The 25,255-nt window shown below is 47.1% G+C and overlaps 1 protein-coding gene across 1 annotated transcript in view; it reads right to left on the reverse strand.

Annotated features, from left to right (window-relative positions):
* magi3a (membrane associated guanylate kinase, WW and PDZ domain containing 3a) overlaps positions 1-25,255 on the reverse strand; it is a 251,585-nt gene that overhangs the window by 31,266 nt on the left and 195,064 nt on the right. Inside the window, exons 4-9 of the mRNA XM_084185095.1 lie at positions 23,921-24,133; positions 17,745-17,922; positions 15,667-15,746; positions 14,565-14,622; positions 10,937-11,043; positions 1,680-1,877 (exon numbers count right to left, since the gene is read on the reverse strand). Coding sequence (XP_084041221.1) covers positions 1,680-1,877; positions 10,937-11,043; positions 14,565-14,622; positions 15,667-15,746; positions 17,745-17,922; positions 23,921-24,133 — 834 coding nt within the window. The remainder of the gene's footprint in view (positions 1-1,679; positions 1,878-10,936; positions 11,044-14,564; positions 14,623-15,666; positions 15,747-17,744; positions 17,923-23,920; positions 24,134-25,255) is intronic.

Below are 25,255 nucleotides of genomic sequence, written 5' to 3' on the forward strand. Positions count from 1 at the left end.
CTCCAAGGATGTCAGGGACAAGATTGTAGACCTACACAAGGCTGGAATGGGCTACAAGACCATCACCAAGCAGCTTGGTGAGAAGGTGACAACAGTTGGTGCGATTATTCGCAAATGGAAGAAACACAAAATAACTGTCAATCTCCCTCGGCCTGGGGCTCCATGCAAGATCTCACCTCGTGGAGTTGCAATGATCATGAGAACGGTGAGGAATCAGCCCAGAACTACACGGGAGGATCTTGTCAATGATCTCAAGGCAGCTGGGACCATAGTCACCAAGAAAACAATTGGTAACACACTACGCCGTGAAGGACTGAAATCCTGCAGCGCCCGCAAGGTCCCCCTGCTCAAGAAAGCACATATACATGGCCGTCTGAAGTTTGCCAATGAACATCTGAATGATTTAGAGGAGAACTGGGTGAAAGTGTTGTGGTCAGATGAGACCAAAATCGAGCTCTTTGGCATCAACTCAACTCGCCGTGTTTGGAGGAGGAGGAATGCTGCCTATGACCCCAAGAACACCATCCCCACCGTCAAACATGGAGGTGGAAACATTATGCTTTGGGGGTGTTTTTCTGCTATGGGGACAGGACAACTTCACCGCATCAAAGGGACGATGGACGGGGCCATGTACCGTCAAATCTTGGGTGAGAACCTCCTTCCCTCAGCCAGGGCATTGAAAATGGGTCGTGGATGGGTATTCCAGCATGACAATGACCCAAAACACACGGCCAAGGCAACAAAGGAGTGGCTCAAGAAGAAGCACATTAAGGTCCTGGAGTGGCCTAGCCAGTCTCCAGACCTTAATCCCATAGAAAATCTGTGGAGGGAGCTGAAGGTTCGAGTTGCCAAACGTCAGCCTCGAAACCTTAATGACTTGGTGAAGATCTGCAAAGAGGAGTGGGACAAAATCCCTCCTGAGATGTGTGCAAACCTGGTGGCCAACTACAAGAAACGTCTGACCTCTGTGATTGCCAACAAGGGTTTTGCCACCAAGTACTAAGTAATGTTTTGCAGAGGGGTCAAATACTTATTTCCCTCATTAAAATGCAAATCAATTTATAACATTTTTGACATGCATTTTTCTGGATTTTGTTGTTGTTTTTCTGTCTCTCACTGTTCAAATAAACCTACCATTAAAATTATAGACTGATCATGTCTTTGTCAGTAAAGGGGGTGAATACATATGCACGCACCACTTTTCCGTTATTTATTATTTAGAATTGTTTTCATTTCACTTCACCAATTTGGACTATTTTGTGTATGTCCATTACATGAAATAAAAATAAAAATGAATTTAAATTACAGGTTGTAATGCAACAAAATAGGAAAAACGCAAAGGGGGTGAATACTTTTGCAAGGCACTGTATAGATATGCATGCTCGTAATAATCATAAGCATGTAAAAAAGCACTGCCAAGAGGCCTATGAAATCTGAAATATTGTATATGGCTCCACTTCAAAGCGTTACCATAAACATATAATAATAATAATAATATAATATGCCATTTAGCAGACGCTTTTATCCAAAGCGACTTACAGTCACATAACATGGGTGCGTCCAGACAATGAAGATTAACCTTGCTGATCTGTGTGTGTTTGTGTGCGTTCCTGCGTACAAGCATCTGTGTGTACGTCTGTGTGTGTGAGAGTGTGTTTACATGCACGTACAACACTCACCAGAGGTCATCTTGTTGTCGTGCGCGGCGGGCCCGTCTTGGAGCACGTTCTTCACCTGGAGGAACTCGTCATGGCGGTCGCCCCCAATGATGGTGAAGCCAAACCCCTGGGGGCTCTTCCTCAGATTTGTCCTCAGAATGGAGCCCTGGAGATGGGCTGGGTCCCGTACGAAACCCCTCACACCCACAACAGGCTCATCTGAAGGAGAGAGGGAGAGGGAGCGAGGAGGGAGAGGGAGCGAGGACGGAGAGGGAGCGAGAATAGAGCAAAGAGAGAGAAAATAATCTTAGAGAAAGATGACTAAATACAAAAAAAGCACAGAGAGAGAGAGAGAGAGAGAGAGACTTCCTAACCTCCTGCCAAATGTATGACCATTTTAGAGACACATACAGTGGGGAGAACAAGTATTTGATTCACTGCCGATTTTGCAGGTTTTCCTACTTATAAAGCATGTAGAGGTCTGTAATTGTTATCATAGGTACACTTCAACTGTGAGAGACAGAATAAAAAAAAATCCAGAAAATCACATTGAATGATTTTTAAGTAATTAATTTGCATTTTATTGCATGACATAAGTATTTGATCACCTACCAACCAGTAAGAATTCCGTCTCTCACAGACCTGTTCATTTTTCTTTAAGAAGCCCTCCTGTTCTCCACTCATTACCTGTATTAACTGTACCTGTTTGAACTCGTTACATGTATAAAAGACACCTGTCCACACACTCAATCAAACAGACTCCAACCTCTCCACAATGGCCAAGACCAGAGAGCTGTGTAAGGACATCAGGGATAAAATTGTAGACCTACACAAGGCTGGGATGGGCTACAGGACAATAGGCAAGCAGCTTGGTGAGAAGGCAACAACTGTTGGCGCAAGTATTAGAAAATGGAAGAAGTTCAAGATGATGGTCAATCACCCTCGGTCTGGGGCTCCATGCAAGATCTCACCTCGTGGGGCATCAATGATCATGAGGAAGGTGAGGGATCAGCCCAGAACTACACGGCAGGACCTGGTCAATGACCTGAAGAGAGCTGGGACCACAGTCTCAAAGAAAACCATTAGTAACACACTACGCCGTCATGGATTAAAATCCTGCAGTGCACGCAAGGTCCCCCTGCTCAAGCCAGCGCATGTCCAGGCTCGTCTGAAGTTTGCCAATGACCATCTGGATGATCCAGAGGAGGAATGGGAGAAGGTCATGTGGTCTGATGAGACAAAAATAGAGCTTTTTGGTCTAAACTCCACTCGCCGTGTCTGGAGGAAGAAGAAGGATGAGTACAACCACAAGAACACCATCCCAACCGTGAAGCATGGAGGTGGAAACATCATTCTTTGGGGATGCTTTTCTGCAAAGGGGACAGGACGACTGCACCGTATTGAGGGGAGGATAGATGGGGCCATGTATCGCGAGATCTTGGCCAACAACCTCCTTCCCTCAGTAAGAGCATTGAAGATGGGTCGTGGCTGGGTCTTCCAGCATGACGACGACCCGAAACACACAGCCAGGGCAACTAAGGAGTGGCTCCGTAAGAAGCATCTCAAGGTCCTGGAGTGGCCTAGCCAGTCTCCAGACCTGAACACAATAGAAAATCTTTGGCGGGAGCTGAAAGTCCGTATTGCCCAGCGACAGCCCCGAAACCTGAAGGATCTGGAGAAGGTATGTATGGAGGAGTGGGCCAAAATCCCTGCTGCAGTGTGTGCAAACCTACAGGAAACGTATGATCTCTGTAATTGCAAACAAAGGTTTCTGTACCAAATATTAAGTTCTGCTTTTCTGTTGTATCAAATACTTATGTCATGCAATAAAATGCAAATTAATTACTTAAAAATCATACAATGTGATTTTCTGGATTTTTGTTTTAGATTCCGTCTCTCACAGTTGAAGTGTACCTATGATAAAAATTACAGACCTCTACATGCTTTGTAAGTAGGAAAACCTGCAAAATCGGCAGTGTATCAAATACTTGTTCTCCCCACTGTATTTCCCTCAGATTACACAGACCCAAAGAATTCGAAAACAAATCCAATTTTGATAAACTCCCATATATATTGGGTGAAATACAACAGTGTGCAATCACAGCAGCATGATTTGTGACCTGTTGCCACAAGAAAGGGGCAACCAGTGAAGAACAAACACCATTGTAAATACAACCTATATTTATTTATTTTCCCTTTTGTAGTTTAACTATTTGCACATCTTTACAACACTGTATATAGACATAATATCTATTCTTTTTGAACTTTTGTGTAATGTTTACTGTTCATTTTTTATTGTTTATTTCACTTTTGTTTATTATCTATTTCACTTGCTTTGGCAATGTAAACATATGTTTCCCATGCCAATAACACCCCTTGAATTGAAATTGAATTGAGAGACAGAGAGATGCAAATTGAGGAAGTACTGTATAAGCAATTACCTAATTATCAAACCTTAATGCCCCATTGAAATATTTTTACTTTACGAATTGCTCTCAAACCTAATGCCCCATTGATGTATTTTACTTTACAAATTGCTCTCAAACCTTAATGCCGCATTGAAGTATTCTACATTACAAATTAGTGACTATTAATTCCCTGTTTGTTTGTGGTATTATCATCACAAGGCCTGTCACTATTGTTCAGCTGCATTGATCTGACAGAGAAACCACGCTAGGCTAGCTGCTATCGCTAATCCATTGATCTGACAGAGAAACCATGCTAGGCTAGCTGCTATCGCTAATCCATTGATCTGACAGAGAAACCACGCTAGGCTAGCTGCTATTGCTAATCCATTGATCTGACAGAGAAACCACGCTAGGCTAGCTGCTATCGCTAATCCATTGATCTGACAGAGAAACCATGCTAGGCTAGCTGCTATCGCTAATCCATTGATCTGACAGAGATACCACGCTAGGCTAGCTGCTATCGCTAATCCATTGATCTGACAGAGAAACCATGCTAGGCTAGCTGCTATCACTAATCCATTGATCTGACAGAGATACCACGCTAGGCTAGCTGCTATTGCTAATCCATTGATCTGACAGAGAAACCATGCTAGGCTAGCTGCTATCGCTAATCCATTGATCTGACAGAGATACCACGCTAGGCTAGCTGCTATCGCTAATCCATTGATCTGACAGAGAAACCACGCTAGGCTAGCTGCTATCACTAATCCATTGATCTGACAGAGATACCACGCTAGGCTAGCTGCTATCACTAATCCATTGATCTGACAGAGAAACCACGCTAGGCTAGCTGCTATCGCTAATCCATTGATCTGACAGAGATACCACGCTAGGCTAGCTGCTATCGCTAATCCATTGATCTGACAGAGATACCACGCTAGGCTAGCTGCTATCGCTAATCCATTGATCTGACAGAGAAACCATGCTAGGCTAGCTGCTATCGCTAATCCATTGATCTGACAGAGAAACCACGCTAGGCTAGCTGCTATCACTAATCCACAATGAGAGAGATTACAGTGACACATCTATGCCGCTACGCTTATTTTATTCTGATATATCCACATGGGACAACTTCAAAGAACACCTGAAGTAGCAGTCTTGTTATTTTTTTTATGGTAGGTAAAGTGTGTGAGTGTGTTTGTTTGTTTTGTGTGTGTGTGTGACAGATGCACACAGGTGCATGCTCACAGGCTGTTAGCCATCTGTCCCCTGTATCGTCACAGTGCAGGCTACCGCCACGGTGACAGGATGCTGACAGCAACACGTCACTCAGACTCTCACTAATTCCACCAACACTCAAATCACACATCAAAATACAACATGGCAATAAAATATCCACATCAGGCTTATTCATTTGAAGAGCTGTCTGGTAACAAAGCACAGGCAAGAACTATGCTACTGCTGAACAGAGATGGCCTACTACTCTTATACTTAAGCCTGCCATTGAAAAATACATACTGTAAAAAAATATATATATAACACACGCATGACGCACAAAGCAGTGACAAATCCATTTGGATATGACCTTGACATTTCAAAGCTTACAGAGATGTGATAAACTTTCAGATTGAATTTGCTATGTTATGCCTGCAGGATGGTGCATGGGAATAAATGTCCAGGAGACAAACTGTGTGTGTGTGTTTGTGTTTGTGTGTGTGTGTGTGTGTCTCAGCAGTGTGTGTGTGTGTGTGTGTCTACACTGCAGGGGTATATCCACCTGAATAACCACCATAACACAGGGATGGAGGCAGACAGACAGCTGACCTCAAACTGCAGCTGGAGGCTCTCACCATGTGACTGAGACACAGCGCCCTTTACCTCTGCATCAGCACAGAGAGAGAGGGAGAGGGAGATCGAGAGGAGGGTGATATTGAGAGCGATAGAGGAGGGAGAGGGAGCAAAGAGATATCCATGGCACCTGTCTGACCTTGGTTTCCATTGGGTGAGTTATAGGCTGTGTCCCCTCTAGTGATGCTTCACGCACTGAGGGATGGATAGGGGGGTGGGGGGCATCAATCTCTTTAAATGGAGTAAATATAGACATCCCCCCTCCTCCTCCACTACCCCCCATGTGTCATGTGTCATGGGATTTAGATTTGCATAATTGCATAGCGCTCAGAGAAAACGGGTTATGCTGAGTGTGATTAACATGACATTCTCGCATAGCAGCAGTGTCACTGAGCCGTTTGTGTGTGAGCATATACAGTTGAAGTCGGAAGTTTATAAATAATTAATTGGTCATTTAGCAGACGCTCTTATCCAGAGCGACTTACAGGAGCAATTAGGGTTACGTGCCTTGCTCAAGGGCACATCGACAGATTTTTCACCTAGTGGGCTCGGGGATTAGAACCAGCGACCTTTCGGTTACTGGCACAACGCTCTTAACCACTAAGCTACCTGCCGCCCGTTTACATACACCTTAGCCAAATACAATTCCTGACATTTAATCCTAGTAAAAATTCCCTGTCTTAGGTCAGTTACGATCACCACTTTATTTTAATAATGTGAAATGTCAGAATAATAGTAGAGAGAATTATTTATTTCAGCTTTTATTTCTTTCATCACATTCCCAGTGGGTCAGAAGTTTACATACACTCAATTAGTATTTGGTAGCATTGCCTTTAAAATGTTTAACTTGGGTCAAATATTTTGGGTAGCCTTCCACAAGCTTCCCACAATAAGTTGGGTGAATTTTGGCCCATTCCTCATGACAGAGCTGGTGTAACTGAGTCAGGTTTGTAGGCCTCCTTGCTCGCACACACTTTTTCAGTTCTGCCCACACATTTTCTATATGATTGAGGTCAGGGCTTTGTGATGGCCACTCCAATACCTTGACTTTGTTGTCCTTAAGCCATTTTGCCACAACTTTGGAAGTATGCTTGGGGTCATTGTCCATTTGGAAGAACCTTTTGCGACCAAGCTTTAACTTCCTGACTGATGTCTTGAGATGTTGCTTCAATATATCCACATAATTTTCCTTCCTCATGATACCATCTATTTTGTGAAGTGCACCAGTCCCTCCTGCAGCAAAGCACCCCCACAGCATGATGTTGACACCCCCGTGCTTCACGGTTGGGATAGTGTTATTCGGCTTGCAAGCCGCCCCCTTTTTCCTCCAAACATAACGATGGTCATCATGGCCAAACAGTTCTATTTTTGTTTCATCAGACCAGAGGACATTTCTCAAAAAAGTACCATCTTTGTCCCCATGTGCAGTTGCAAACCATAGTCTGGCTTTTTTATGGCGGTTTTGGAGCAGTGGCTTCTTCCTTGCTGAGCGGCCTTTCAGGTTGTGTCGATATAGGACTCGTTTTACTGTGGATATAGATACTTTTGTACCTGTTTGCTGTTGTTCTGGAATTGATTTGCACTTTTCACACCAAAGTACGTTAATCTCTAGGAGACAGAATCCGTCTCCTTCCTGAGTGGTATGACGGCTGTGTGGTACCATGGTGTTTATACTTGCATACTATTGTTTGTACAGATGAACGTGGTACCTTCAGGAGTTTGGAAATTGCTCCCAAGGATGAACCAGACTTGTGGAGGTCTACAATTATTTTTCTGAGGTCTTGGCTGATTTATTTTGAATTTCCCATGATGTCAAGCAAAGAGGCACTGAGTTTGAAGGTAGGCCTTGAAATACATCCACAGGTACACCTCCAATTGACTCAAATTATGTCAATTAGCCTATCAGAAGCTTCTAAAGCCATGACATCATTTTATGGAATTTTCCAAGCTGTTTAAAGGCACAGTCAACTTAGTGTATGTAAACTTCTGACCCACTGGAATTGTGATACAGTGAATTATAAGTGAAATAATCTGTCTGTAAACAATTGTTGGAAAATTACTTGTGTCATGCACAAAATAGATGTCCTAACCGACTTGACCTTTAATGGCATCTGTCCTCGTGCTCCTAGACCTTAGTGCCGATTTCGACACCATCGATCACCACATTCTTTTGGAGAGATTGGAATCCCTAATTGGTCTACGCAGACAAGTTATTGCCTGATTTAGATCTTATCTGTTGAAAATATATCAGTATATCTGTCTCTGTGGATGGTGTTCCTCAAGGTTCTGTTCTAGGACCACTATTGTTCTGACTATATATGCTACCTCTTGGTGATGTCATTCGGAAACGCAATGTCAACTTTCACTGCTATGCAGACGACACACAGCTGTACATTTAGATGATACATGATGAAGCTCCAAAATTGCCTACCCTGGAAGCCTGTGATTCAGACATAAGGAAGTCCATGGCGGAATATTTTTTACTTTTAAACTCAGACAAAACAGAGACGCTAGTTCTACGTCCCAAGAAACAAAGTGATCTGCTGTCGGATCTGACAATTAATCTCAATGGTTGTACAGTTGTCTCAAACAAAACTGAAGGACCTCGGCGTTACTCTGGACCCTGATCTCTCTTTTGACAAACATATACAAATATTTCAAGAGCAGCTTTTTTCCATCTTCGTAACATTGCAAAAAAACGTTTTGTCAAAAAATGGTGCAAAAAAAAGCTAATCCCGCTTTTGTCACTTCAAGATTAGATTACTGTAATGCTCTACTCTCTGGCTACCCAGATAAGGCACTAAATAAACTTCAGCTAGTGCTAAATACGGCTGCTAGAATCTTGTCTAGAACCCAAACATTTGATCATATTACTCTAGCCTCTACACTAGCTTCCTGTCAAGGCTAGGGCTGATATCAAGGTTTTACTGTCAACCTACAAAACATTACATGGACTTGCTCCTACCCATCTCTCCGATTTGGTCTTGCCATACATACCTACACATACGCTACAATCACAAGACGCAGGCCTCTTTATTGTCCCTAGAACTTCTAAGCAAACAGCTGGAGGCCATGCCTCAGGACTACCTGGCCTGACGACTCCTGGCTGTCCCAGCCCACCTGGTTGTCTCCCTCCCTCCCTCAATTTAATCCTGAGGTGCTGACCTGTGATTATTATTGGACCCTGCCGGTCATCTATGAATGGTTGAACATCTTGAAGAACAAGCTGGCCTCAATGGCCATGTACTCTTATAATCTCCACCCAGCACAGCCAGAAGAGGACTTGTGACAACTGCTGATGTAAAAAGGGCTTTATAAATACATTTAATTGATTGACTGATTAATATCCTTACAGACTTATTGAACATAAGAGACTCACTGAAAACCTTGGAAACCACGCTCACTTAGAAACAAGCCAGCCCTAGTCAGCTTAATCAGAGCTGAATGCTGACTTACAGTGTGGTTAGAAAACAGAATGGCTCGGTGACATTACTTAGAGGAAGTGGTCCTGAGAGGATGAGTCAATCATAATGTAATTTATAACCACTACATTATAATTAATCCGTCGTCCACTTGAGTGCCAATCCATTGACACCAAACAACCATGATTCAGCAAACTTTCTACCGTCCGACACGCTCTTCTCTCTCTCTCTCTCTCTCTCTCTCTTCTCTGTCTCATGACTCTCTCTCTCTCTTCTCTGTCTCATGACCCTCTCTCTCTTCTCTGACTCATGACTCTCTCTCTCTCTCCTCTGTCTCATGACTCTCTCTCTCTCTTCTCTGTCTCATGACTCTCTCTCTCTTCTCTGTCTCATGACTCTCTCTCTCGCTCTCTTCTCTGTCTCATGACTCTCTCTCTCTCTCCTCTGTCTCATGACTCTCTCTCTCTCTCCTCTGTCTCATGACTCTCTCTCTCTCTCTTCTCTGTCTCATGACTCTCTCTCTCCTCTGTCTCATGACTCTCTCTCCTCTGTCTCATGACTCTCTCTCTCTCTTCTCTCTTCTCTGTCTCATGACTCTCTCTCTCTCTTCTCTGTCTCATGACTCTCTCTCTCTCTTCTCTGTCTCATGACTCTCTCGCTCTTCTCGGTCTCATGACTCTCGCTCTTCTCTGTCTCATGACTCTCTCTCTCTCTCTCTCTCTCTCTCTCTCTCTCTCTCGCTCTTCTCTGTCTCATGACTCTCTCGCTCTTCTCTGTCTCATGACTCTCTCTCTCTCTTCTCTGTCTCATGACTCTCTCACTCTTCTCTGTCTCATGACTCTCTCGCTCTTCTCTGTCTCATGACTCTCTCTTCTCTGTCTCATGACTCTCTCTCTCTCTCATGAGTCTCTCTCTCTCTCTCATGACTCTCTCTCTCTTCTCTGTCTCATGACTCTCTCTCTCTCTTCTCTGTCTCATGACTCTCTCTCTTCTCTTCTCTGTCTCATGACTCTCTCTCTCTTTCTCTCGCTGTCTTTGTCTCTCCCATGACTCTCTCTCTCTCTTTGGTTCTCTCTCTCGGCAGTGTGAAGTGTTCGAAGCGATGATTGACAGGGACAGACAAAGGCTTTTTGTGCGAGAGAGCTGTGAGCAAAACGAGTGCCTTCTCTACTTCACAACACACTTGTCTAAATACATTTGAAGTAAAGTGGCTACTATCCAATAGTTGAATTTGAATACCATTGTTACGATGGCCACTTGGTACTGCCCTCACTGACTGCAACTGTCATGATAATCTCTAGACAGTAGACACTACAATGAGAAGTGGTCCAAGTGGCATATCGTGTATTTGGCGTCTACACTGACACCATCTCTCAGCTATGGGGATCTGATTAGAAACAATTCTGACATTCTGGGTTTAGGCTCTGATCCAATAGACACTACCATACAGAATGCATGCCCAATTAAACAGACAATTCATTGAATATGCCCAAATAATTAAACACACTGCTTCATAATAAGTGGTATACTAGTTAGTGACCATGACAATGAGCAGTTTTTATTTGAATATGGTGACCCAGGGCTGGCAGAGAGGTGTTACCTGAGGGTGTGTTAGCCCCCTGCGGGCCAGGGGAGGGGGTGTCCAGGCTCAGTTTCCTCTTGGCTTCCAGGACTGGGTTCTCAAACTGGGTCTTCTGGTTGATATGGCTGCAATACAGAGACAAGGGACAAGACAGAACACTCACTGGAGAGAATAATATACAGCACACATATGCGTAGAGTGCTACTGTACATATAAAAAAAACTAAGAAATACAACCTCAAGCAAGGACTAATACACACTTGATAAAAAATCTTAGGGAAGGTGAAACCGACCAAAGGAAAGTCAGTTTTCACAGCTGTCTTTCAATGTTTTCCTTCTCCTCCTAGAGATGACACATAGTTATCTGTATCTATTAATTTGGCAGCAATACAAAAGCCAAGTCATCTCTCAGGAGCAGTTTTCTTCTGTGGTTTGTGTTGTGACCAAAACTCTGTTTGACAGTACAGTCTAGTGACATCCCATATCACTATCCAGCCATTGCAAACCTCTGGTACCAAGCTTATTTTACATCACAGTGATCATATTCAAATCAGAGACACCAACACGCCACTTTCTCATCTGTAAACCACAAAGCAAATAACACTGCAGTACTGTTGACAAACAGCTTTAGCATAGTGGGTGAAACTTCCTTACTTACACTAGGCATGTATAACCACTGACCTAAGATCAGTGGAATAACCCTATACCCAAGACATATATCCTGCCCACAACGGCCACATCTGACTGACCTAGGATCAGTAAAGCAGCCTGTGTGCCTCCTGTTCCCTGCTAGCTGTAGAGCTGTAGATTCCCAGGTCAGCACTTTGTGTTTAAACATCTCCTACTATTCAGAGATGAGCCCCCCAGGTTGAATGTAAAGCAAGGAAAGCAGCTCATCTGCATAATGCGCCTGTGCTTTAACAGGTGTAGCTCCGCGCCAGTCGTTACTAGATTTTTTGGGGGAATGGATGCCACTCCCACTCTACTCGTTGAATCACATGCATGCGGAGTGTGTGTGTACAGTTGAAGTCGGAGTCATTAAAACTCGTTTTTCAATCACTCCACACATTTCTTGTTAACAAACTATAGTTTTGGCAAGTTGGTTAGGACATCTAGTTTGTGCATGACACAAGTAATTTTTCCATCAATTGTTTACAGACAGATTATTTCACTTATAATTCACTGTATCACAATTCCAGTGGGTCAGAAGTTTACATACACTAAGTTTACTGTGCCTTTAAACAGCTTGGAAAATTCCAGAAAATTATGTCATGGCTTTAGAAGCTTCTGATAGGCTAATTGACATACTTTGAGTCAATTGGAGGTGTACCTGTGGATGTATTTCAAGGCCTACCTTCAAACTCAGTGCCTCTTTGCTTGACATCATGGGTAAATCAAAAGAAATCAGCCAAGACCTCAGAAAAAAATTTGTAGACCCCCACAAGTCTGGTTCATCCTTGGGAGCAGTTTCCAAATGCCTGATGGTACCACATTCATCTGTACAAACAATAGTACGCAAGTATAAACACCATGGGACCACGCAGCCGTCATACCGCTCAGGAAGGAGACGCCTTCTGCAAATCAATCCCAGAACAACAGCAAAGGACCTTGTGAAGATTCTGGAGGAAACAGGTACAAAAGTATCTATATCCACAGTAAAACAAGTCCTATATCGACATAACCTGAAAGGCCTCTCAGCAAGGAAGAAGCCACTGCTCCAAAACCGCAATAAAAAGCCAGACTACGGTTTGCTACTGCACATGGGGACAAAGATCATACATTTTGGAGAAATATCCTCTGGTCTGATGAAACAAAAATAGAACTGTTTGGCCATAATGACCATCGTTATGTTTGGAGGAAAAAGGGGGCGGCTTGCAAGCCGAATAACACTATCCCAACCGTGAAGCACGGGGGTGTCAACATCATGCTGTGGGGGTGCTTTGCTGCAGGAGGGACTGGTGCACTTCACAAAATAGATGGCATCATGAGGAAGGAAAATTATGTGGATATATTGAAGCAACATCTCAAGACATCAGTCAGGAAGTTAAAGCTTGGTCGCAAATGGGTCTTCCAAATGGACAATGACATTTACATTTACGTAAGTTAGTGAGTGCATACATTTTTTTTCTTCCATAATGACCCCAAGCATACTTCCAAAGTTGTGGCAAAATGGCTTAAGGACAACAAAGTCAAGGTATTGGAGTGGCCATCACAAAGCCCTGACCTCAATCCTATAAAACATTTGTGGGCAGAACTGAAAAATCGTGTGTGAGCAAGGAGGCCTACAAACCTGACTCAGTTACACCAGCTCTGTCAGGAGGAATGGGCCAAAATTCACCAAACTTATTGTGGGAAGCTTGTGGAAGGCTACCCAAAACGTTTGACCCAAGTTAAACAATTTAAAGGCAATGCTACCAAATACTAATTGAGTGTATGTAAACTTCTGACCCACTGGGAATGTGATTAAATAAATAAAAGCTGAAATAAATCATTCTCTCTACTATTATTCTGACATTTCATATTCTTAAAATAAAGTGGTGATCCTAACTGACCTAAGACAGGGCATTTTTACTAGGATTAAATGTCAGGAATTGTGAAAAACTGAGTTTAAATGTATTTGTATGTAAACTTCAACTGTATGTGTGACAGTGTGTGTGCCAATTGCCAGTGTATGTGTGTGTGCCCCTGATAAATAAATAAAAAACAAAAAAAATAGTAATAATAATAAAAAAGAAAACATTTCACAACATTTATTACTTTTATTACTCTATGATGAGCAGAGAAGAACATACTCTTCAGCAGAGCGGAGAAAAATCATCCTCAGCACTCCCCGTCGACAGCAGACCCAACCCAAAATATCTTCCCGCAGTCATATGTGTCTGTCAATTTGTGTGCGTGCCTGTGTGTGTGGGTTTGTGCGTTTCGATGTGTGCCAGTGTGTGTGCCAGTGTGTGTGTGTGTGTTTAGAAGAAAAGTACTGTTTGTGCTCTCGTTGGGCATGAGCCATGCTGAGAGTTATCCTCCCTATCCAATCAGGGAACAGAAGCGCTCCTCTGTGACTGAACTCGCTCAGTCCGCTCCTTTGATTGCCTTGGCTCTTGTTCTGTACTTTAGTTAGAAAATAATGATCCATTGTATCTTACTGTATTCATTGAAAATAAAAAGACAGGGAGGGGAAAAGCCCTGGTTGTCCTGGTGATCCCTTTGTATAATCAAACATTGGGCTGTCATTTCCTCTACTCCTCAGAATGGAATACTTCCTCCCTCTGCTCCTAAGGGAGGACATGCTGGGTGAACTGTGTGCCAGTGTGCATTTCTCAGCGAGGCGGTGAGCGTCACTCATGCTCTGGACCCCCAGTGCCCCCTGCACCAGGCAGTGGCACCCCTGTAGAGCACCATGGGAATGCTGTTTGGGAAGGCCAGCTGTCCTTAATCCATCTTCTCAAACTCAAGCGCTACTACATCCTACATTGACTGACAGCCTTCACAAGCGCAGGTCTGCCTGTCCAGCATATCTTAATGACTTCAACTTTGTGTATAGAAATCCCAGCTCATCCCAGCTCATGAAACAAACACTTGTTATTATCAAATAATAACCACGCCACTACTTCCTGTATCACCACAACAATCATGAGAGGTGTACTTACTCCACGTAGTAGGTTCCATACTGTGGGTCCTCAATCTTCTCCCAGCCATACGGAAGTTCTGCAGGCAAGAGACAGACAGAAGCAGATGCAAATCAGTGTGCTGCTAAAGCTCTGGAACAACTGGTACATAGCCTACACACGCAATGAAGCACGCAGCTGTAAATGGCAGCTAACCGCACAGGACTAGGGAAGAAGGGTTTATGTATATATACACACCAACTACTGAGAGGGCTGCCTTATTTGTCACCGGGTGTTTGGGACTTAACATGATCTCTGGAGTGGAAGGGGAGAGAGAGAGACAGAGAGAGACAGAGAGAGAGAGAGAGACAGACACAGAGACAGACATAGAGAGAGAGAGAGAGAGAGAGAGAGAGAGAGAGAGAGAGAGAGAGAGAGAGAGAGAGAGAGAGAGAGAGAGAGAGAGAGAGAGAGAGAGAGAGAGAGAGAGAGAGAGAGACACACAGACAGAGAGAGAGACACAGAGAGAGAGAGAAAGAGACACACAGAGAGAAACACACAGAGAGAGCGAGAGAGAGAGAGAGAGAGAGCAAGAGAGAGAGAGAGAGAGAGAGAGAGAGAGAGAGAGAGGGATAGGAAGCAAGGAAATGTGGAGTTGTTATGCCCATGCTGAAAAAATAATGGCTTGTCTTTTCCCAGCGGTGTGAGTGGAATCTGGAGTGTGTGCTGTCCTGTGACGAACACATGCAGGGGAAAAGAGTGCTTCACGCAAGAGGGGACTGTGGAATTGCCTTTTCAGGGATACAGTGCTGATGAGCTCTCTGCAGGTCTCCCACAAGCCATTAGGGATAGGGGCAGGCTGGGTCCTGCTTAGTGGTTTACTGTCTTGTGTGTATGTGTGTCTGTCTACAGGTCACAGACTTCAGTGGCATAGGGGTCTCCACTCATAGTTACAGTATGGTTAATGGGGTGTATTCCGACTGTGGACAGTAATGTGTATGTGTGTGTGTGTGTATGTGAGTGAGTGAGAGAGTGGTGAGGGTGTATGAGTGCATGTGAGTGAAATATTGCTACAAGATGCTTGTGTAAGAAAGTTTAGTGCTACTACACCGTCTGTATATGAGAATGTATGTATGATTCTCACCTCCATCCTCACACGTCTCTGGGGGCTTGGCCTTCTTGGCCAGCCTGGGGTCCAGCCAGGTAGTGGTCTTGGTGTTGTGACTGTGGAGACAAAAAAATACAATATATACAACGCATCACAACAACTAGGTAAAGTATAGCTAGCTATTCACCAGCCAGTGTTTGGAAACAACTGTTGCGCACCCTAACCATTCGGCCAACCCCCAAGCAAATCAAAATAAAAGGCCCTTCAAAAACGTATGTCAATATTTTGGAATACAGTGGCTCTTTCAGGGAGCCTTTGAAACTGGAACAAAAGGAGCAGGTGCCTTTGAGGGAGGGATGGAGGGAGGGAGGTAGGGAGAGATGGAGGGAGGGATGGACGTAGGGAGAGATGGAGGTAGGGATGTAGGACGAGATGGAGGGAGGGAGGGATGGAGGTAGGGAGGGATGGAGGGAGGGAGGTAGGGAGAGATGGAGGGAGGGATGTAGGACGAGATGGAGGGAGGGAGGTAGGGAGAGATGGAGGGGGGAGGTAGGGAGAGATGGAGGGAGGGAGGGAGGTAGGGAGTGATGGAGGGAGGGAGGGAGGGAGAGATGGAGGGAGGGAGGTAGGGATGGAGGTAGGGAGAGATGGATGGAGGGAGGGATGGAGAGATGGAGGGAGGGATGGAGGTAGGGAGAGATGGAGGGAGGGAGGGATGGAGAGATGGAGGGAGGGATGGAGGTAGGGAGAGATGGAGGGAGGGATGGAGGTAGGGAGAGATGGAGGGAGGGAGGTAGGGAGAGATGGAGGAAGGGAGGTAGGGAGAGATGGAGGGAGGGATGGAGGTAGGGAGAGATGGAGGGAGGGAGGGAGGTAGGGAGAGATGGAAGGAGGGATGTAGGACGAGATGGAGGGAGGTAGGGAGAGATGGAGGGAGGGAGGGATGGAGAGATGGAGGGAGGGATGGAGGTAGGGAGAGATGAGGGAGGGAGGTAGGGAGAGATGGAGGGATGGAGGTAGGGAGAGATGGGGGGGGTTAGGGAGAGATGGAGGGAGGGAGGGATGGAGAGATGGAGGGAGGGAGGTAGGGAGAGATGGAGGGAGGGAGGGATGGAGAGATGGAGGGAGGGATGGAGGTAGGGAGAGATGGAGGGAGGGATGTAGGTAGGGAGAGATGGAGGGAGGGAGGTAGGGAGAGATGGAGGGAGGGATGGAGGTAGGGAGAGATGAGGGAGGGAGGGAGGTAGGGAGAGATGGAGGGAGGGATGTAGGACGAGATGGAGGGAGGGAGGTAGGGACAGATGGAGGGAGGGAGGTAGGGAGAGATGGAGGGAGGGAGGGAGGTAGGGAGAGATGGAGAGAGGGAGGGAGGTAGGGAGAGATGGAGGGAGAGATGTAGGACGAGATGGAGGGAGGGAGGGGTGGAGGTAGGGAGAGATGGAGGGAGGGAGGGAGGGAGGGAGGGAGGGGTAGTCAGAACCAAATAGTGGCAGATAGGTCCTTAGAGGGAGGAATGGAAGGAGGGATGGAGGAAAGGAGGGGGGAAATGAGAGAAAGGTAGAGCAGAGAGCAGAGGAGAGAGGAGAGAGGAGAGAGGAGAAAGGAGAGAGAGCAGGCCTCTGGGAGCATTTCATTTGCCGAATTGTTTCTCCTGTGAAGAGAGAATGGGCTATTGATTTTAGGCAGGCTACAGAACCTGACCCTGACTTCTGTATGCTGTGTGAGCCACACAAACAGACTGACTGGTAAACAATGGATGGAGAGGGAGAGGCCCAGCGCTTTAAGCCCAAGCCAAGCACCATCACATCAAACACAGGAAAACAGTACACCTGTTTTCTAGACGCCAGATGGGTTAAAATAATGAATAATTTCACAAATCCTCCTCCATAATTATAATAACAATAATACTATTGTTAACTTCTCCAACTACTGTACTGCTACTGTACGTCTGAGCCACAGAGAAACAAGTAGGATGCTGTATCTACCAGTGAAACACAGACGTTAGAGTGGAACAAACAAATCACCATGCTCTCTTTCAAAACGACCTCTCGCCACTTCTAGCAACACCACCCTGGCACTGTACTGGAGTAGAGAACCAGAAGACCAGCACTTACTCTATGAAGTAGACCATGCCCGTCTCTGTGTAGGCCATCTCCCAGGTCTTGGGCAGGGGTTCCTGGCTCTCGTCACGTGATAAGGTGCTCCAGGTCCGGAAGTCCATGGCCCCACTACTGGACAGGTTATAGCTGGGCACAGCCTTCCTCCACTCCTGTCCAGCCTTGTCCTTGTGCTCTGTAGCCATATCACCGGAGGGAGAGAAAGACAGGGGGAAGGAGAAGGGTGGTGAGCGTGAGGAGGACGCATGATGAGCCCTGTGAGCTCCCTGCATCTCTCTCTGCTGCTCTAATACAGCTGTGCTGCTTCCCTGGACAGACTGACTGACTGTAGGCTCTAGACCGTTACACACAGCAAAGAACAGGAGAGGGAGAGAGAGGGGAGTAGAGAAAGGGAGGGGACGGAGAGAGATAGGTAGGTAGAGGGTAGAGAGAGGCAGAGAGATACAGAGAGAGAAGCAGAGAGAAGGGGGAGAGAGAGGGAGAGAGTGAGAGAGCGAGAGAGAGAGCGAGAGAGACAGAAGTGCAGCAAGTGTGCCACAGGATTTGCATGTCAGCAGTGATGTTCTGGAGAGCGAGAGGCTCACGGGCAACAAGGGCAGAGCTGACCAACACTACGCTTCAGCCTTACCCAGCCCCGAGCTAAGAGCCCAGACCCTATTAACATCACTAAGCCCTGCCCAGTGAGTGTATGTGTGTTTTGTGTGTGTGTGTGTGTGTGTGTGTGTGTGTGTGTGTGTGTGTGTGTGTGTGTTTGTGTGTGCGTGCGTGCGCTCTTATCTGCAGGTTTGTATTTGCATGCCTCTGACCTAGCTCATTACTGTATTCAGAGTTGACTTCTCCTGGTCTGAATGGAGGAAGAAAACTATCCATAAAAGATGAAGGCAAAGAGCTACTGTCAGTAGGAGAGTAAAGTGCTTGAGTCAAGTGATTTTCTTTACATATAAGAACAAGGCGCTCTTCATGATGGAGATATGGAGTCATCCTTTGTAGTTTCAACAGAAAAACGCACATATATCTATAGGTGAGTCAACCTCCTGCACAGAGGTGAGTAATATGAACCTTTCTGATGTGTAGGAGTGTGTGTGTTTGTGTGTGTGTGTGTGTGTGCATGCACGTGCAGACCATGCAGTGATGAGTATGCATTCTCAATATCATATGAACATCACATCAGTCATTGAACAGTCAAGCCTTTATAAAAACAGCCTTAACTGCTCTATCTACAAGCCTGGCTTCAATATACACTATATATACAAAAGTATGTGGACACCCCTTCAAATTAGTGGATTCGGCTATTTCAGCCACATCTGTTGTTGACAGGTGTATAAAATCGAGCACACAGCCATGCAATCACCATAGACAAACATTGGCAGTAGAATGGCCTTACTGAAGAGCTCAGTGACTTTCAACGTGACAACGTCATAGGATGCTACCTTTCCAACAAGTCAGTAATTTCTGCCCTGCTAGAGCTGCCCCGGTCAACTGTAAGTGCTTTTATTGTGAAGTGGAAACATCTAGGAGCAACAATGGCTCAGCCGCGAAGTGGTAGGCCACAAAAACTCACAGAACAGGATTGCCGAGTGCTGAAGCGCGTAGCGTGTAGAAATCGTCTGTCCTCGGTAGCAACACTCACTACCGAGTTCCAAACTGCCTCTAGAAGCAATGTCAACACAAGAACTGTTCGTCAGGAGCTTCATAAAATGGCTTTCCATGATCACCATGCGCAATACAAAGTGTCAGCTGGAGTGGTGTAAAGCTCGCCACCATTGGACTCTGAAGCTGATGAATCACGCATTACCATCTCGCAGTCCAAACGGACAAATCTTTGTTTGGCGGATGCCAGGAAAACGATACCTGCCCCAATGTATAGTGTCAACTGTAAAGTTTGGTGGAGGAGGAATATAGGTCTGGGGCTGTTTTTTATAGTTAGGGCTAGGCCCCTTAGTTCCAGTGAAGGGAAATCTTAACGCTACAGCATTCAATGACATTCTAGACGATTCTGTGCTTCCAACTTTGTGGCAACAGTTTGTGGAAGGCCCTTTCCTGTTTCAGCATGACAATGCCCCCGTGCACAAAGCGAGGTGCATACAGAAATGGTTTGTCGAGATCGGTGTGGAAGAACTTGACTGGCCTGCACAGAGCCCTGACCTCAACCCCATCGAACACCTTTGGGATGAATTGGAACGCTGACTGCGAGCCAGGCCTAATTGCCCAACATCAGAGCCCTGACCTCACTAATGCTCGTGGCTGAATGGAAGCAAGTCCCCGCAGCAATGTTCCAACATCTAGTGGAAAGCCTTCCCAGAAGTGTGGAGGCTGTTATAGCAGCAAAGGGGGGACCAACTCCATATTAATGCCCATGATTTTGGAATGAGATCTTCGACGAGCAGGTGTCCACATACATTTGGTCATGTAGTGTATAATAGTATTGTTTGATGCATGTACAATATGCCTGAATTTATGTCATCCTCCCTGCTACTTTGCAAACCCATTGAGAAAAGCATCCATTCAGTCAGGAGACTCACCAGGGACAGATATAGGAGATGTGGCTATGATGTACTATATAGGAAAAGGTAGAATTAAGGGTGTCTCTTCAAGAACAAAAGAAACCACTTGGAGGAAAAACATGAATTGAGTGTTCTCTTCATCCCACACATGCACCCATTGTTGTGTGTGCCCAAGGCTCAGACCTGCATGCCATGCTAATGTGGCTCTCTGCCTGTACAGTCCCTGGCCTGTCTAACTGTTCCTAGACCTGTGCTTCAGTCTCTTTTCCTATGTTGGTAGAGCATGGCGCTTGGAAAGCCTGGGCCGTGGATTCGATTCCTGCTGGTGTCACCCATATAAAATATGTATTTATGCATGATGTAAGTCGCTTTGGATAAAGTGTCAGCTAAATCCTTAAATTATTATTATTGAGGAGTCTCAGAGTAGGAGAGCTGATATAGGATCAGTTTGTATTTTAGGTCATAATGAATAAAATGATATGGACAGCGGGAACCTGATCCTAGATCAGCACACGTACAGTGAGACACTTTATTAATAAGGGCCCATGCCTTCTCACTGTTCTTAGAACTGTGTTTTGCAGCCCAGCCCTCAGGGCCTGCCCAAGGCCCTTCTGATATGCACATCTGCCTGATCACAACTGAGACATTAAATCAGGCAGAGAAAGTACAACCCAGGTGCCCAGCTGCAGGCAGGACCCTGGAGTGGGTACAGGGTACAGCCATGGGCATGGGCTTAGGCCCATGGCACTAGACAGACTGACCGTCTGATGGATGGGAGGGCTACATTGTCCTCTCTGTCATTGGCACCATGTGAACTCGGAACGGGGGAATGCCCTTTGGACGGAGCCTGAGAGAGCCACTGACCAAACAGGGGACAGATGTGCTGTGGGAACAGAGAGGAGCAGGGGCCAGCTGGAAGGACCCCAAGCCCAGAGGAGAGGCACTCTATAGGGGACGCTTGTAGGGCAAATGGGAGAAGGCCAGATGCTGCCTTGACTTTGTAGAGTTTTGATTTAGAAGTGACCTTCTGTAAGGGACAGATGGATAATCCTGGGGTGTCCCATTTGGAGGAAAGAAAGAATGAGTGTGATGGAGGGTGGAGGGAATGAGTGTGATGGAGGTTGGAGGGAATGAAGGTGATGAGGGGTGGGGGGAATGAGGGTGATGGAGGGTGGAGGGAATGAGGGTGATGGAGGGAATGAGGATGATGAAGGGTGGAGGGAATGAGGGTGATAGAGGGTGGAGGGAATGAGGGTGATGGAGGGTGGAGGGAACGAGGGTGATGGAGGGTGGAGGGAACGAGGGCGATGGAGGGTGGAGGGAACGAGGGTGATGAAGGGTGGAGGGAACGAGGGTGATAGAGGGTGGAGGGAACGAGGGTGATGAGGGGTGGGGGGAACGAAGGGTGTTAGAGGGTGGCGGGAACGAGGGTGATGGAGGGTGGAGGGAATGAGGGTGATGGAGGGTGGATGGAACGAGCGTGATGGAGGGTGGAGGGAATGAGGGTGATGGAGGGTGGAGGGAACGAGGGCGATGAGGGTGGAGGGAACGAGGGCGATGGAGGGTGGAGGGAATGAGGGCGATGGAGGGTGGAGGGAACGAAAGTGATGGAGGGTGGAGGGAATGAGGGTGATGGAGGGTGGAGGGAACGAGGGTGATGGAGGGTGGAGGGAACGAGGGTGATGGAGGGTGGAGGGAACAAGGGTGATGGAGGGTGGGGGAACGAGGGTAATGGAGGGTGGGGGAACGAGGGTGATGAGGGGTGGAGGGAATGAGGGCGATGGAGGGTGGATGGAACGGGGATGATGGAGAGTGGATGGAATGAGGGTGATGTAGAGTGGATGGAACGAGCGTGATGGAGGGTGGAGGGAATGAGGGTGATGGAGGGTGGAGGGAACGAGGGCGATGAGGGTGGAGGGAATGAGGGCGATGGAGGGTGGAGGGAACGAAAGTGATGGAGGGTGGAGGGAACGAAAGTGATGGAGGGTGGAGGGAACAAGGGTGATGGAGGGTGGAAGGAGCGAGGGTGATGGAGGGTGGAGGGAACGAGGGTGATGGAGGGTGGAGGGAATGAAAGTGATGGAGGGTGGAGGGAACGAAAGTGATGGAGGGTGGAGGGAACGAGGGTGATGGAGGGTGGAAGGAACGAGGGTGATGGAGGGTGGAGGGAACGAGGGTGATGGAGGGTGGAGGGAACGAGGGTGATGGAGGGTGGGGGGAATGAGGGTGATGGAGGGTGGAGGGGACGCGGGTGATGAGGGGTGGAGGGGACGCGGGTGATGGAGGGTGGAGGGAACGAGGGTGATGGAGGGTGGAGGGAACGAGGGTGATGGAGGGTGGATGGAAAGAGGGTGATGGAGGGTGGATGGAACGAGGGTGATAGAGGGTGGAGGGAATGAGGGTGATGGAGGGTGGGGGAACGAGGGTGATGGAGGGTGGGGGAACGAGGGTGATGAGGGGTGGAGGGAATGAGGGCGATGGAGGGTGGATGGAACGAGGGTGATGGAGTGTGGATGGAACAAGGGTGATGGAGGGTGGATGGAACGAGCGTGATAGAGGGTGGATGGAACGAGCGTGATGGAGGGTGGAGGGAATGAGGGTGATTAGGGTGGAGGGAACGAGGGTGATGGAGGGTGGAGGGAACGAGGGTGATGAGGGCGGAGGGAACAGGGGTGATGGAGGGTGGAGGGAACGAGGGTGATGGAGGGTGGAGGGAATGAGGGTGATGGAGGGTGGGGGGAACGAGGGTGATGGAGGGTGGATGGAACGAGGGTGATGGAGGGTGGATTGAACGAGGGTGATGGAGGGTGGATGGAACGAGGGTGATAGAGGGTGGATGGAACGAGCGTGATGAAGGGTGGAGGGAATGAGGGTGATGGAGTGTGGATGGAACAAGGGTGATGGAGGGTGGATGGAACGAGCGTGATAGAGGGTGGATGGAACGAGCGTGATGGAGGGTGGAGGGAATGAGGGTGATTAGGGTGGAGGGAACGAGGGTGATGGAGGGTGGAGGGAACGAGGGTGATGAGGGCGGAGGGAACAGGGGTGATGGAGGGTGGAGGGAACGAGGGTGATGGAGGGTGGAGGGAATGAGGGTGATGGAGGGTGGGGGGAACGAGGGTGATGGAGGGTGGATGGAACGAGGGTGATGGAGGGTGGATTGAACGAGGGTGATGGAGGGTGGATGGAACGAGGGTGATAGAGGGTGGATGGAACGAGCGTGATGAAGGGTGGATGGAATGAGGGTGATTAGGGTGGAGGGAACGAGGGTGATGGAGGGTGGAGGGAATGAGGGCGATGGAGGGTGGAGGGAACGAAAGTGATGGAGGGTGGAGGGAATGAGGGTGATGAGGGTGGATGGAACAAGGGTGATGGAGGTAGAAGCCCTTTCTCTTCCCTCTTTCTCTCATTTTGGGCAGCGTGGTCTGCTATTGTGGAGCCAGAACAAATTGATCTCCAACAAAGTGAAAGAGTGAATGTCCGAGCATACAAGGCTCCCTGGGATGTCGCCATTGGTTGACGTGTGATGCATTAGGGGCACTAGTTGTGTTAAATACAACATCAATGTTGTTGATGATCAGTTTGAGGCAATTTGTGGGAGAGGATTGGAACATGTTGCAAAGAGCAAGGAACATGTTGTTGCAGGACAGCATGGACAGGACATCTTACCTGTGAGTCCGTTGACCAGGGGAGACCTCTCTCTCTCCTCCTCATCCTCCTCCTCGGGGGCTGCACTGTCTTTCCTGTCCATCTTGCTGACGGAGGTGGTGCGTTTCCTCTGGACCTCTGTATCAAACTCCTCGTCAAACAGCACCTGATCTACCAGGTCAGGCTGCACCGGGCTGGGCTCTGCTGGGGGCTTGGGCGTCCCGTAGTAGTTCCCTGGTAGAGAACACACACAGCAGTGTCAATAGAAACAGTCAGTAGTTGTAACCTGCTAGAGAACACACACAGCAGTGTCAATAGAAACAGTCAGTAGTTGTAACCTGCTAGAGAACACACACAGCAGTGTCAATAGAAACAGTCAGTAGTTGTAACCTGCTAGAGAACACACACAGCAGTGTCAATAGAAACAGTCAGTAGTTGTAACCTGGTAGAGACGTTGATACTTTATTAATCCCCAAGGGGAAGTTAGCTTGTGGAAACAACGATAACTGTCTAATCTCTACAATAAAAACAATTATAATTAATATATGGCAGGTGCAACCACGCACACGCACAGAGAGAGAGAGGATAGAGATAGCCGGTCAGAAACAGTCAGTCAGTGACAGCCCTAGAGGCGAGATAAGACTATGTTTATACATTTACATTACATTTTAGTCATTTAGCAGACGCTCTTATCCAGAGCGACTTACAGTTAGTGAGTGCATACATTTCCATACTGGCCCCCCGTGGGAAACGAACCCACAATCCTGGCGTTGCAAGCGCCATGCTCTACCAACTGAGCTAGAGGGGACTACTCAGCATGTCAACACTAAAAAGGTACCGTAAATGGATTCCCTGCTGTAATGCAGCTCTGACCAGAGCCTGGTGTCTCTCTGTGTGTGTGTCTCTCTCTCTCTGTGTGTCTCTCTTTCTCTCTGTGTGTCTCTCTCTCTGTGTGTCTCTCTCGCTCTCTGTGTGTCTCTCTCGCTCTCTGTGTGTGTCTCTCTCTCGCTCTGTGTCTCTCTCTATCTGTCTCTCTCTCTGTGTGTCTCTCTCTCTCTGTCTCTCTCTCTCTCTGTGTCTCTCTCTCTATCTGTCTATCTCTCTCTGTCCTCTGTCTCTCTCTCTCTCTCTGTGTCTCTCTGTGTGTCTCTCTCTCTCTGTGTGTGTCTCTCTCTCTCTATGTGTGTCTCTCTCTCTCTCTCTCTGTGTCTCTCTCGCACTCTGTGCTCTCTCTCTGTCTCTCTCTCTCTCTCTGTGTCTCTCTCTGTGTGTCTCTCTCTCTCTCTCTCTCTCTCTCTGTGTGCCTCTCTCTGTGTGTGTCTCTCTGTGTGTGTCTCTCTCTCTGTGTGCTCTCTC

Source organism: Coregonus lavaretus (genome assembly GCF_964263955.1).
Source record: "Coregonus lavaretus genome assembly, chromosome: 20".
Lineage (NCBI taxonomy): Eukaryota > Metazoa > Chordata > Actinopteri > Salmoniformes > Salmonidae > Coregonus > Coregonus lavaretus.